The sequence below is a fragment of the Microchirus variegatus genome (genome assembly GCF_963457635.1).
Source record: "Microchirus variegatus genome assembly, chromosome: 21".
Classification (NCBI taxonomy): domain Eukaryota; kingdom Metazoa; phylum Chordata; class Actinopteri; order Pleuronectiformes; family Soleidae; genus Microchirus; species Microchirus variegatus.
The window spans coordinates 17138429-17151977 of record NC_139822.1 but is presented as its reverse complement, the minus strand read 5'-3'; the positions used below and the strand labels follow the sequence as shown (position 1 = coordinate 17151977).

The 13549-nt window shown below is 40.6% G+C and overlaps 1 protein-coding gene across 1 annotated transcript in view; it reads left to right on the top strand.

Annotated features, from left to right (window-relative positions):
• The window catches only part of sfmbt1 (Scm like with four mbt domains 1), a gene marked incomplete at its 3' end in the record, with an annotated part of 31967 nt that extends 18418 nt beyond the window's left edge, over nucleotides 1-13549 (top strand). Inside the window, exons 9-21 of the mRNA XM_083907969.1 lie at nucleotides 859-1018; nucleotides 1121-1203; nucleotides 2431-2557; nucleotides 5116-5229; nucleotides 5335-5377; nucleotides 5493-5560; nucleotides 6679-6818; nucleotides 6976-7085; nucleotides 8447-8622; nucleotides 9780-9958; nucleotides 10559-10783; nucleotides 11801-11929; nucleotides 13409-13549. Of these exons, the coding sequence (XP_083764095.1) occupies nucleotides 859-1018; nucleotides 1121-1203; nucleotides 2431-2557; nucleotides 5116-5229; nucleotides 5335-5377; nucleotides 5493-5560; nucleotides 6679-6818; nucleotides 6976-7085; nucleotides 8447-8622; nucleotides 9780-9958; nucleotides 10559-10783; nucleotides 11801-11929; nucleotides 13409-13549 (1695 nt within the window). The remainder of the gene's footprint in view (nucleotides 1-858; nucleotides 1019-1120; nucleotides 1204-2430; nucleotides 2558-5115; nucleotides 5230-5334; nucleotides 5378-5492; nucleotides 5561-6678; nucleotides 6819-6975; nucleotides 7086-8446; nucleotides 8623-9779; nucleotides 9959-10558; nucleotides 10784-11800; nucleotides 11930-13408) is intronic.

The window sequence follows — 13549 nt, the reverse complement described above, 5'->3', positions numbered from 1 at the left end:
ACTGGATACAGACCAATAAGTGTAAACAAAAATACTGGGTATTTACCTGGTTTCTATATGGTGAATTATAGTGTATTATTGGTTTATAAGCTGGTAATAAGCAGGTAGCTACAGCCCCCAATTACTAAGCTATTTACCCAGTAAATATAAGGTAACAGAAATGTGTTTCTTGATATAAACCTGTAATTAGAAGGTAAGAACAATGGCCAAAAAACTGGGTAATTACCCAGTAAATTATAAAACGTTATTATATTAACGCTTATATTACTTAACGCTAAACTGTAGAACTGCAATCTGGTCATTAAAATTATTACAAATGGGATTTCTTTCTGTTTTTTTTCCCTTTGGCGGCCCTCAGTCCAATGTTGGGTTCCTAAATTGGCCCTCGGGTATCAAAACTTTGAGAACCCCTGGAATATTTGGTTATATCTGGTCGCTCAAATCTGATTTAATCACTAACCGTGTTGGAAATTGTCCAAAATTTGCCATTTTACAGTCTCAACTGACCTGCAGACTGAGATTTGTATGTAAATTTGGCTCAAGACGTCGATCAAGTTCGATGTTGGCGCCCTATTGAAACTTGGGCGACGGTGCGAGTAATTAGCTAGCAACAAGCTAGCAACGTCATTAGCATGAGCCAGCAGAAGAAGATGGATCATTTTCTGGCGATCGTTCTGTGCATGTACACAAAGAAAAGTCATGTTGGACCAATCGCAAGACCATGACACTGTCTGTCTTTGAATCTCTGTTTAGGAGTCGCGATTAAAGAAACACCCGCGTTTGTTTCACGATATTTAAACGTTTGCATCCATTTCTTGATCGACGACGGACCAAACTCAACGTTGGCCTCTTCCACAGGTGTTCAGCGAGCAGCACTTCCTGGTGACCATGGATGACCTTTGTGGCATTGAGGAGTCTGAAGGCGCAGGACGGTCTTTCCTGTGTCACAGAGACAGTCCGGGCATCTTTCCTGCTCAGTGGAGTCTGAAAAACGGACTCCCTCTCAGCCCGCCACCAGGTCAGTGTCCCTTTAATGAGTTAAGCTGTGATATCAAAGACAACTTGTCTATCTCTTTGTCTCTGTGCTGTTTAACTTTTAACCATTTCTCTGTTTACGCAGGATACCAGGGTCCAGACTTTGACTGGGCAGATTATCTGAAACAGTGTGAGGCTGAAGCTGCTCCTGAACAATGCTTCCCAACCGTAAGTCGACCAGCGTTTGACCCAATTCACAGAAACGATGCTAGGTAGCATCTGGGTGCACTGCTCTGCATTAGTACTAACTAGCCGTTAGCTAGCTAAAGTAAACAGTCCCTGCCAGTTTCACTCGCTGGACGCCGCTACTTCATGTCTTCCTCACGATGGCGCTGCGTGTTTACATCGTTCAATACATGGACTTTGACCTTTGTTCTCTACGTTGTGAATAAATAGAAAAACCTGCACTTTTAACTTTTTTAACGTTTCTCTTCAGTCAGACTGACATCGCGATGCATCGCTATACGGTTGTCTTGCGATATATTGCCGCAGAATCGTAAAATGATGACTGTGTGATATTTGTGCACATCTGATATTAGTAGTGCGCTTCCTGCGATTTGGAAATTGGGGCTACAGCTAGCGATAATTTGTCCAGATTATTCGGTTTATTGTTTTTTCCATAAAATGTCAGAAAATGTTGATAATTTTTTCTCAAACTTGACTCGGTTTGAATGATTTCTTTGTTAAGATTGGAGCAAGAAAACCAGAAATTATTCACATTTATGAAGCTGAAAAATCAGAGAAACTGGTTTAAATCCTAATAATCACTTTTACCTAATAATCGATTGATAAAGTGGTTGATTCGGCCTTAATTTGCACTAGGCCGTATTGAAACTTTGTTTAAAAATTTGATTATGTGCCTTTAGAGCTGAAATAATTATTCGATTAATCGATTATTAAATTTATCGTCAACTATTTTTGATAATCGATTCATCGGTTTGAAGCTTTTCTCATTGTTAAAACAAGATTTCTGATTGTTTTAGCGTCTTAAATGTGAATATTTTCTTCGTTTCTTTGCTCCACATAAACAAAGAAATCATTAAAAACTGAATCATTTTTGGTTTGTGGACAAAACATTTGAGAACATCGTTGTTTCCGGGTTTGACGAACGCTGATCAACGTTTTTTTTTAACATTTTATCACATTTTATGGATCAAACAATTCATCGATTAATTGTATCATGGACCTTGTATCGTGTATCGTATCGTGATTTCCCCACCCCTAAATGTTACTGATAAATGATGTGTTTCAAAGTAACCAGATATCACACAATGACTTTTCCCTCTCTTTTATCAAAGAGTTTCTTATTCTGTAGTGGATGAAACATCTAAAGAACATTAACACTCGTCTTTCTTTCTTCATTTCTTTCTTTCTTTCTTTCTTTCCCCCTGCCAGGAGCAGAGCGACCACAGCTTCAAAGAGGCCATGAAACTGGAAGCTGTCAACCCGCTGTCACCGGAGAACATTCATGTGGCGACAGTCACCAGGGTCAAAGGTCAATACGTTTGGCTCAGCCTGGAAGGTGAGACAATATCGAATCGAATCAAATCAATCAAATCAAATATACCCATGGGGACACGTTTCATTTTCTCTCTGTGAGAAAGTGGCTGCAGTATAACAATAATAGAGCCGTGGTTCTCAAACTGGGGTGCGTGTGCCACCAGTGGTACGCGAGTGTCATCTGGTGTCAATACCGGTTTAAAAATCAAATTTTACTGTTCCATAGTGTGGGGAAATAAATCTATTCATGTATATAACTATTTACACCACTGTATTTTAATGGTGTTACTTCAAGAGTATATTTTATCTTGGTATAATAAAAGTTTGAGAACCACCGATATAGAGCGCAATGTAGACATACAGCCCCCCAAAAAATACATAATAATTACTTTTTTTATCTGTGTAATTATATAAAATGGTAATAAAAGCAGTAGAAGTGCAGAGTAAAACGAATAACCAATAAAACCAGGTTTAATAATGTATTAAAAGTAATGAAATGTGCAATTAAAGGTAGGCTTTTGGAGACGTGAGCTTTAAGAAGTGGCTTAAAAGCTAAAAACATGCAGCATATACATGGAAAAACAGACTTAAATGCAATCGAAAGATGGATAGAGTCGATCAGATATGAGAAAACAGTGTAAAAACAAAAAGAATGAACCTGTGTCCTCATTGGATCGAGTGATAAACACTGCGATAAAAGAGAGCTTAAATTAAATGTGCTTATTTATTGTATACATAGATAAAACTCTGCAGAACACGACACAAAGAGTGCGAGTTCACTGCAAAACCAAAACAAAATAAGAGATTGCAATAAAACACAAATATGCCAAGAGTTTTCTGAGGCCTATTTAAAGGAATGATTGCAGCCGGTTTGTTTTGTTTTGCACCGAGGGATTTTAAATCTTCCACCAGATGGAAGAGGCTGCGGGAGAAATATTGGTTGTGCACCGTGGAGATATAAACGAAGTTGCTGTAAGTGTTTGTGCTACAGTGACTCTGAGTCTCATCTGACTGCACCAGATTTAATAATCTGGATCAATCTGGATTTGTTTGAATGACGGGCTCGTCGGAGTGTTGTGTCTGTGATTTTACCGGATTTAAGGGGGTTTTTAGACATAAATTTGATTTATTTGTCTTCCAACAGTATGTTTGTGATGATAATATGGAGATTATTTATCGTATACATCATAAATCTCCTTTATATGATGTATTTCTACTTTTTATTTCTAAAAATGTTGACTACAAAAGCAGTATTGTTTCAAGAAATGTCTTCACATGCGAAATTGGAGATGAAGACTATTGGTATTGGTTTTATACACAAGGTTTCTGCAAAATTAGCCTTTAACTGCTCCCAAAACGCCGCTTCCATGTGGATAAAAAAAAGATGATGCAAAAACATTTCTGAATTCTCCTAAACCTGTTCTCGTTTTTATTAATCCCACAGGTAATCCAAGCATCGGAAAGCAGCTTAAAACACACACACACACACACACACACACACACACACACACACACACACACACACACACACACACACACACACACACACACACACACACACACAGATCATGTTAGACATGTCGGAAAAAATGAAATACAAAGTGCAGTTAAACTGTAAATTATCACTACATACAACTGGAAACATTAAATTCCATTTAGAAGCAGCAGATACATTGCAAATGAAAGATCAGGAATGTGCTTTTTGGGGATGCTAACATGTTTTTTTTGTGTTGTTTTGTTTGCGTTTTCTGCCACAATTGATGTAAAAATGTGTTTAATTTAGTGCTGGGCGCGTTAACGGCGTCAATATTAAGTTTCCATGACGACTGACCGGGAAAAAGACGCGAGTGACGTCAGGTTTACGTGCGGCGGCACTGGAGTTCAGGCACCGTTTACCTGTTAGCTGCGTTAGCTCCTTTAGCGCCGTTAGCGGCTCACAGGCGCCTACAGTCGAACTGGAGCGGTCTGATTATTAAACGAAAAGAGACTCATTTTAACAATCGGAAGTCGTGTAAACATGACGTCATGCGCGTTTTTTTTTACAGTCAGTCGTCACTGTAATGCATCATGTGTTAGCGTTGACGCCGTTAATATTGACCCAGCGCTACTTTTGGTACTTAAGTACAGTGAATGTCATAAACTTTTAAGGATTTTAGTGCGTCAACGTTAAGTTAAGTTCATGACACGTTTCCACGCGTACCGTTTACCAGTTAGCTCCATTAGCTCCATTAGCTTCATTAGCTACCTTAGTTAGCCCCGGTTAGCGTTTCTACAGTGCTCCCTACAGGAGTGGTCTGTTTATTAAAGGAAAAGAGCAGCGATACAAATAACCAGCGTAGCTGTGTACTGCGTTAGCGTTACTTTAGAGACTCGTTTTAACAATCAGGAGTCACGTAAACATGATGTTAACGTCGTTAACCGCCCCGTAGTTTAATGATATGAAATTTATCGCAAATAATCAACTCTCTTATTGAATCTATCATGTTTCTGCTCATATGTTTCTTCACAAACTGTGTGTTAAAAGGATTTCTCAGTAGCTCATTGTACATGTTTTTGTTTTGTTTTGTTTATTTTCTTCAGGACTGAAGCAGCCGATGCCAGAGCTGATCGTTCACGTGGACTCTCTGGACATCTTCCCCGTCAGCTGGTGTGAAACAAATGGATATCCCCTCGTTTATCCCATCAAGCCCTCAGGTATACTCTCACTTTGAACATCCTTGTTGCTAGCATGCTAGCGCTAATTACGCGTCTGCCGCGTTCGCAACGCTGTGATATGCTGACTTTTTTTCTCCCTCGCAGTGGAGAAAGAGAGGAAGATTGCTGTGGTGCAGCCGGAGAAACAGTGAGTACAGAGAGAGGGAAGGGAGGCATTGATTGGTTTTTATCGCTTCGAGTCGTGGAGCGAGTCCAAAAGACCTTTCAGCGTCTGACTCAGTTTTCCTCTCCTGATTTCACAGCAGGACTCCTCCAAAGTCTTTGTCACCTGACACCGTCAAGCAGCAGATGGCCAACCAGTCGGAATCAGGCGAGTGGCGTTTCAATCTGCGATGTCTCAAAAAAACCCCGAAAAAATCAACTTTGAACAAATATAACGTGACGCGACAGATGTAGCGCAGCCTTCAAACGGGCAGACGTCGGAGCTGTCGTCGGCCGTTTTGGAAGCTTTGATGTCGGGAAAAGGTGCCTGAAGTCTCTTGACACGAGCGCCCGGATCGATGCGGTTGCCGGGGCGACCGCTCGACACCTCTCGTCTCAGTTTAGTCTCGTCGTTTGATGATGATGATGATGATGATGTGAGCGTCTGTTAGGGTTAGTTGTAACGGTCCTAATGTGCAGCGTAGCGCGTCACATTCCAGCCACTTTATTAGGAACAACCTGTTCAAGTTCAGGCCGATCGTCAGAGACAGAAAATGCGATTTAAGCGAGTTTGAACGTGACATAGTTGTTGGTTTGAGTATTTCCTCAGGTTTCTCACAGGTCCTTGAAATCAAGGTTATTATAGTTAGTTTTGGGTTTTTCTTTTTCGTGACTTTTTGTTTTTAAAATGAGTTGGTTTTAATAAGTAAATAAGGTTAACAAAAGAAATCATTAAAACTGAATAATTTGACATTTGTGGACTCTTACAAGTTGCCCTCCTATATTAAGCATCCTTGAATTTGTGGGAATAGGTCCTGAGAAGTCCTTGAAAAGTCCTGAAATTTCATGTCAACCAACACACATTTTTGTTTTTTACTCAGGAGAATGGTTTAGCTTGTGTCCTCCACTTTTTTAAAGGGGGTTTAAGGCCAGGCAGCACTCACAGTGCCCTCTGCTGGACAAGACTGTAATTTGTAATGACTTTAGACGGATTTTTGCGCTTCAAGGCTGTATATTTGGAAGCGGAATGGGGTTTTTTTTAGGTTCCGTTTTGAACTTTTCCCCCTAATTCCATAGATATCCATTTATCCCTAATATCTACAGTCTGTTTGCGGTTGTCTTGTCATTTGTGGCGTTAAGAAGAAGGTTGAAGGTTTGATCCCTTGCTCTGCTAGTCTGCCAGCAGCGAGTGAACAAGTATGGAAGTTGTATAAGAACAGAAAAGTGCTATATCAACACAAACACAGACCATTAAACATTTGTGACTTTCATTATCCCCACGTGCAGGACCAGGTAACGGGAAATACTGCTGCCCCAAGATCTACTTCAACCACCGCTGTTTCTCCGGGCCGTACCTGAACAAGGGACGCATCGCAGAGCTGCCTCAGTTCATCGGCCCCGGAAACTGTGTCCTCGTCCTCAAAGAGGTGAGTTATTAGAGAATTGAGTCTTTAGAATTGGCTGTAGGTGGTAATTTGATAATTGAATGCTCACAAATAGATAATAATAATAGACATTATGATGTCAAAAATAACCTGTGTTTAATAACCGTGGTCCATCTGTGTGTGTGCATCTTCTGTCCAGGTACTGACTCTGCTGATAAACTCTGCGTACAAGCCGAGCCGCGTGCTGCGAGAGCTGCAGCTGGACCAGGAGAGCCGCTGGCAAGGACACGGAGAGACACTCAAAGCCAAGTGAGTGGAAGGACGCCGATTAATCCTCAGATAGAGAAATCCTCAACTCTTCACTGTAGATATCCAGTGAGAGCTGCACCAGCTGCAACCCCCCCCCCCCCCCCCCGCTGCAGGACAGGCAGGGGCCGGATTACAATTGGGCTTAAACGCACGAGAGGGAATAGATATGTGTGGACACAGGAACACGGCTATACATATATGTGTGTGTGTATATGTATGTATGTAATATATGTATATATGTATATATGTATGCATGTGTGTGTATATGTATGTATGTAATATATGTATATATGTATATATATATGCATGTATGTATATATATATATATATATATATATATATATGCATGTATATATATATATATATATATATGTATGCATGTGTATATATATATATATATATATATATATGTATGCATGTATATATATATATATATATATATATATGTATGCATGTGTATATATATATATATATATATATGTATGCATGTATATATATATATATATATACATGTATGCATGTATATATATATATATATATATATATATATATATATATATATATGTATGCATGTATATATATGTATGCATGTATATATATGTATGCATGTATATATATGTATGCATGTATATATATATATATATATATATATGTATGCATGTATATATATGTATGCATGTATATATATGTATGCATGTATATATATATATGCATCTATGTATATATATATATGTATGTGTGTGTGTGTGTATATATATATATGTGTGCATATATATATATGTATGTATATGTGTATATATATGTATGTATGTATATATGTGTGTATATATATGTATGTATGAATGTGTGTATATATGTATGTATATATGTGTGTATATATGTGTATATATATTTATGTACATACATGTGTGTGTATATATATATATATATATATACGTGTATATATGTGTGTGTGTGTATATATATATGTATGTAAGTTTTTTTCCTTCAAAAATAAGGACATTTCTTAGTGACCTCAAACTTTTGAACGCTTGTGTAGTTTACAAACGGAAAAACTCACAAAATATGTCCACAACGGTGATTTCAGAGAAGCAGGAAGGGGTTTGCTCGCCTAAATCAGAGGTTGCTATGGTTACAGCAGCAGCAGCTTCAGGTTAGTGGGAGGAGCTAACGCGTAATTGCGCTACAATGGCTACAACCAGGAACGTCACACTGGGGTTGCGTGGTTAAATCCTCGATTCCACCTTTGCTTTCGAAGCTCGAGATCACCCATAATACGCCTTAAAAAGTCCTGAACGGAAGCCTAAAGATTAACGGTTTTCAGTCTGAACTTCATAATTCTTTTACTCCACTCTTTACAGGTACAAGGGGAAGAGTTACCGGGCCACTGTGGAGATCGTGCGCACCGCGGACCGCGTGGCGGACTTCTGCAGGAAGACCTGCATCAAGCTGGAGTGCTGCCCCAACCTGTTTGGACCGCGCATGGTTCTGGAACGCTGCTCGGAGAACTGCTCCGTCCTCACCAAGACCAAATACAGTAAGTGGTTTGTGGTGGTTTTGCAGAAATAAGAGGTCACAAAATGACCTGTAACTGAGAGTATTTATCAGTCGTGAACAAAACGAAACGCGCACAGGTAAAAGCGAGGGCTGATAAATCATAGAAAAACTAACTTTACATCGTGTTTTTAATTATTTTAGTTCACAAAGAGCCTCAAAAACAACAAAATATTGAAAATTTTTCTGTCCTAAAATGAGTCATTAAGTGCTGTACTGCACAGATGCTGAGGCACATATGTAAATAAATTCAAAACACTACTTCCAGACGTTATGAACTTTGCATGAGGACGTCTCTCTTTATTTGAACCAACCGTCTTGAGTTTTAATTGAATGTCTCTGCTTTTAATCATTTATCCAATCGTCGCGGCGTAGAGACGACGCGCGCTAACACAAGAGCCCGTGATTATGGGCTCAGAAATACGAATGCTTGCTTTTCAGCCGTGACCTTAATTACCGCCATTAGAAGGGAGTTCGGCTCTCGTTGAACACGAGGCCCCATTAAGATTTTGTTCTTCTTCTTTTCAGTCTCTTTTCACGGAGTGTAAAATGCTCAATGGGCAAATAAAAAATAAATAAAAAGGAAATCCGGTGGTAGATTTCATCACTTTTAGAAACGGAGATTAAAAAATACACATACGTGTGAAAAGGTAAATAATGAGTCTCTTTTGTCATGTTTTTCCATATTAATCCTGGCAGCACATTAACAGTTAATTCACCTAATTTTGCTCTTTTCATGGCTGCAGCTCAATCCATTAACAGTGAAGTCGATTATGAACACTTTTCTCAACAGTAAAACCAACAACAACATCTTTTACACCATGTTTTAGCCTAAATGTCCACTGCACAGTGGATATAAAATGGTGTTTGATAGCCAACTACTAGCTTTTGTTGCTTTTCCTATATGGCGTGTTTCCACCGACTCGACTCGCCACGGCACGGCGCTGTTATTTTGCATTTCCAATAGCGTCGTACCTGGTTCCTGGTACGAAACAGCTAAAGTTTACACGACCTTCCATCAACAGAAGTACGAACTATCCCTTTAATGATACCTTTCCCGTGTAGAATATGTGTTTTTAAAGCGTATTTGGTCGAAGGTCGGTGCGACTCGGTAATAAGCCTGTCGTTTTCCCTCTGCAGCGTATTACTACGGCAAGAAGAAGAGTAAACGCGTCGGCCGTCCACCAGGGGGCCACTCCAACCTGGAGGGCGGAGTGAAGAGGCGCGGCAGGAGGAGGAAGAGGAGGAAGCAGCTCTTTGTCCACAAGAAGAGACGCTCGTCCGCCTCTGTGGACAACACACCTGCAGGATCGCCGCAGGTAACAAACACACGTTAGCAGAGTTTCCTTTAAAATTATCGTACATTTTTATAAGAGAATGTTTTTTATTATTATTATATTGTTGCATATTAAAACAAACACTTTTATTTTTACTTATCAGAACTGACTGAGGGAGCGTTTGTGTGTGTATACAGCAGCAGCACAGGGACGGGAAAACGTTTATTTTAGCGCTGGGCATGCTAACGCGCTAAAGGCGTCAACGCTAACGCACATTTACGCATGCCGCGGTTCCATGGCGACTGACCTGGAAAAAGACACGCGTGACGTCATGTTTATGTGCGGCGGCACCTGAGTGCAGGCACCGTTTACCTATTAGCTCCGTTAGCGCCTTTAGCGTGCCTGGAAACGCGCCATGCGCTAACGTTGACGCCGTTAACCCAGTGCTAGTTTTTTTTTGGAGCAGTAGAATTCACTTCTGAAACTTTTTGACTGAAAACACAACGAATTGTCCACAAACTCCAGCCTCCAGTTACTTCCTGTGTGCAGCTTGGTCGTGTCACCGGGCGACACGAGATCTAAACCCATTATGTTAAACAGTTTCATATATAACTAATAGTGCCGTTTGTCTTCGGCTCACAGGGAAGCGGGGAGGAAGAGGATCTGGACGAGGACGATTCCCTGAGCGAAGACACGGGCTCGGAGCTTCAGGACGACCTCCAGGACGACTCGGAACCGTCGGTGGGAAAATCTCGGCCCACGACGCCGTCCCCGTCTCCGCCCGCGACGCCCAGGCCCACGCGCCGGCGCCGGAAACCGCGCTCGCCGTCCTTCTCCGACGACGAGAACCGCCCTCCCTCACCAAAGGTGATGAAAAACAGTTTAAGACTTGATTTCTACTGATGCTTTTGAGGATTTCTTTTTAAATGAAAAGTCGATTTTCCTCTTAATTAATTCCCTTTGGGCTCCTGTAGTTAAGATGAGATCCTGGAAGATTTTTTAATTTTTTTAATGATTTCTTTGTTATGTCGAGCAAAGAAACTAGTAAATATTTACATTTAGCAATCAGAAATCTTGTTTTAATCATGAAAAAAGCTTCAAATCGTTTAATCGATGATCCAAATAGTTGACGGTTAATTTAGTAATCGATTAATAGAGTAATTTTTTCAGCTCTATTGGTGTTCATCTTAAGTTATTTGGTTTTGTTTTGGAGTTATTGGTGAGCATTTACCACACTTTATTAAAAACCACAAATTAATGCTAGGACACTTTTTATGAATTTAATGCCCTAGTTTGGTGTAAATAACTCAACTATAATTAATGCAGTTTCTATTATTACATTTGTATCAATAGTAGTTCAGCTTGGGGCCCCATAAAGGCTTGGTCCGGCCCTGTTCACTTGCTCGTTTCAAGGCTTATATTTTGCAGTTTAAATCTAAGGGGAAATTTTGTTGGAATCCCACAAGAAAAATTAGAAGATTTTTTAAAAAACTAGAAAAATAAAACTTGTTTTGATTAATTTTTTAATCACTTGTTTGTTGTTTGTTTTCAAGAAGAAAAGGAAAGTATTAAAACCGTAAAAATCGAGATTGGTGTGAGAAAATCTGAGATTTTATTTTTAACCTTTATTGCCCAGCCTTATCTAATAGTATAACATTAACTTTTGAAATACTGCTTGTATAACTGCCAGCTTTTCCACCTCAGTGATAATTTGAACTAACTGCTGTTTCTAAGTCTCAGACCAGCACTGTTTCTCTCCTGAAGTGTTTACGCCCTCGTCTCAGTATCAGTCGCGAGAGTTAAATACAAGTCTTTACACTTCACCTGGCACTTCATCTGAGTGTGTGTGTGTGTCTGTGTGTGTTTGCGTGTGTGTGTTTGCAGACCTCAAAGACCGAGCCTCCTCAGAAGTTGTGTTTGGACACCAGCCCCCTGGAGTGGAGCGTTACTGATGTGGTCCGCTTCATCAGGAGCACTGACTGTGCTCCTCTCGCCAGGATTTTCTTGGATCAGGTAAGAAGAAAAAAAAATCCTCAGACTGATAATTCAAGGCACTGACTCAGCGTTCGTGCTCACACCTGTATCTGTGTGCACCACTGTTATTAGGGAAACTGACAACATGGCTGACACCAGACAGATTTTAACCACTTAACACGCTCAGGCCGGCCTGGATTTATTTAGATTTCATGGATTTTATGGACCGCTTCTGCTCATTTTTCTAAGATAACTCACTTTCAAGTTTACTGTTGAAAACCTTGAAAGTTAAACAGACATGGGTCATTGAAAGTGCTTGAATTTTGTGAGAGAAAGTAGTAAAGTTGATATTTAGGTAAATGTCCCTGCAGAACAATGAGCGAGTAAAGTTAAGTAAGAGAGCAAATGACAACGTGATGCCTGGGATTACAAAGACTGACTTTGACCAAGATCCAAAGGATCTTAAGCCTTTGTCAGCACATTTGGGCCTTTAATTTGAGGAATTTGGTCCTGGAAAGTCCTTGAAAAGTCCTCAAATGTGTGGGAACCCTGTTTTTTACAGCGGTGTTTAGATCACCCGTCGCCCCAGCAGCATTGCTTGCTCTGCTCATAGGAAGTGATTTGTTTGATGTAGTTCTGGGCACGTTGGCGCATATTAACGGCGTCAATGTTAGCGCACGTTAACGGATGATGCGTTTCCATGACGACTGACCGGAAAAAGACGCGCGTGACGTCATGTTTAGGCGACTCCCGATTGTTAAAATGAGTCTCTAAAGTAACGCTAAACTTTAAAAACAGAGGCACACATATGCAGTGGTTATTTGTAGCACTGCTCTTTACGTTCAATAAACAGACTGCTCCAGTTCTCGACTGATGGCGCGCTTACGGTGCTAATGCAGCTAATGGAGCTAACGGAGCTAACTGCTAAACGGTGCCTGGACTCCAGTGCTGCGCCACGTAAACATGACGTCATGCGCGTCTATTTCCGGTCAGTCATCATGGAAACATCATTCGTTAACATGCGCCAACGTGCCCAGCATTATTGAAAACATAAACATAAACAAACAAGCGTCCACAAAAATGGTGCGTTTAGCAGTTTGACAGGATAAGGGCTTCATGTCCCCGTCCGCGCTTGCGCTGCTGTATACAAACAAACGCTCCCTCAGTCAAGTCTGATAGTTTTGTTTGACAGAGCCCGTTGTCAGTTGAAGGACGTGTGAAAGTGTTAAAACATTTATGTTCGTTCAGACAAAACAGAGGCAGAATATAATATATAACAGTTACATACTGCAGCTTTAAAGCAGGTGTCTATTTAATACGATGAGGCTCATGTTTGGTGGCAGCCATGTTTTCAGCGTCTGACGACTCTGTGTCAGACGCTGAAAACATCGAAAAGTGTCCCTTTAATGGCAGTTCAGGACGAGAGCTCACTTCAGATGAGCGCGTGAAGAGCCACTCGTGTCGTATCAAACTCATCTCTGTGTGTGTGTGTGCGTGTGTGTGTGTGTGTGTGTGTAGGAAATAGACGGACAAGCGCTGCTCCTGCTGAACCTGCCCACGGTGCAGGAGTGCATGGACCTGAAGCTGGGCCCGGCCATCAAGCTGTGCCACCACATCGAGAGGGTCAAGCTGGCTTTTTATCAGCAGTTCGCCACGTAG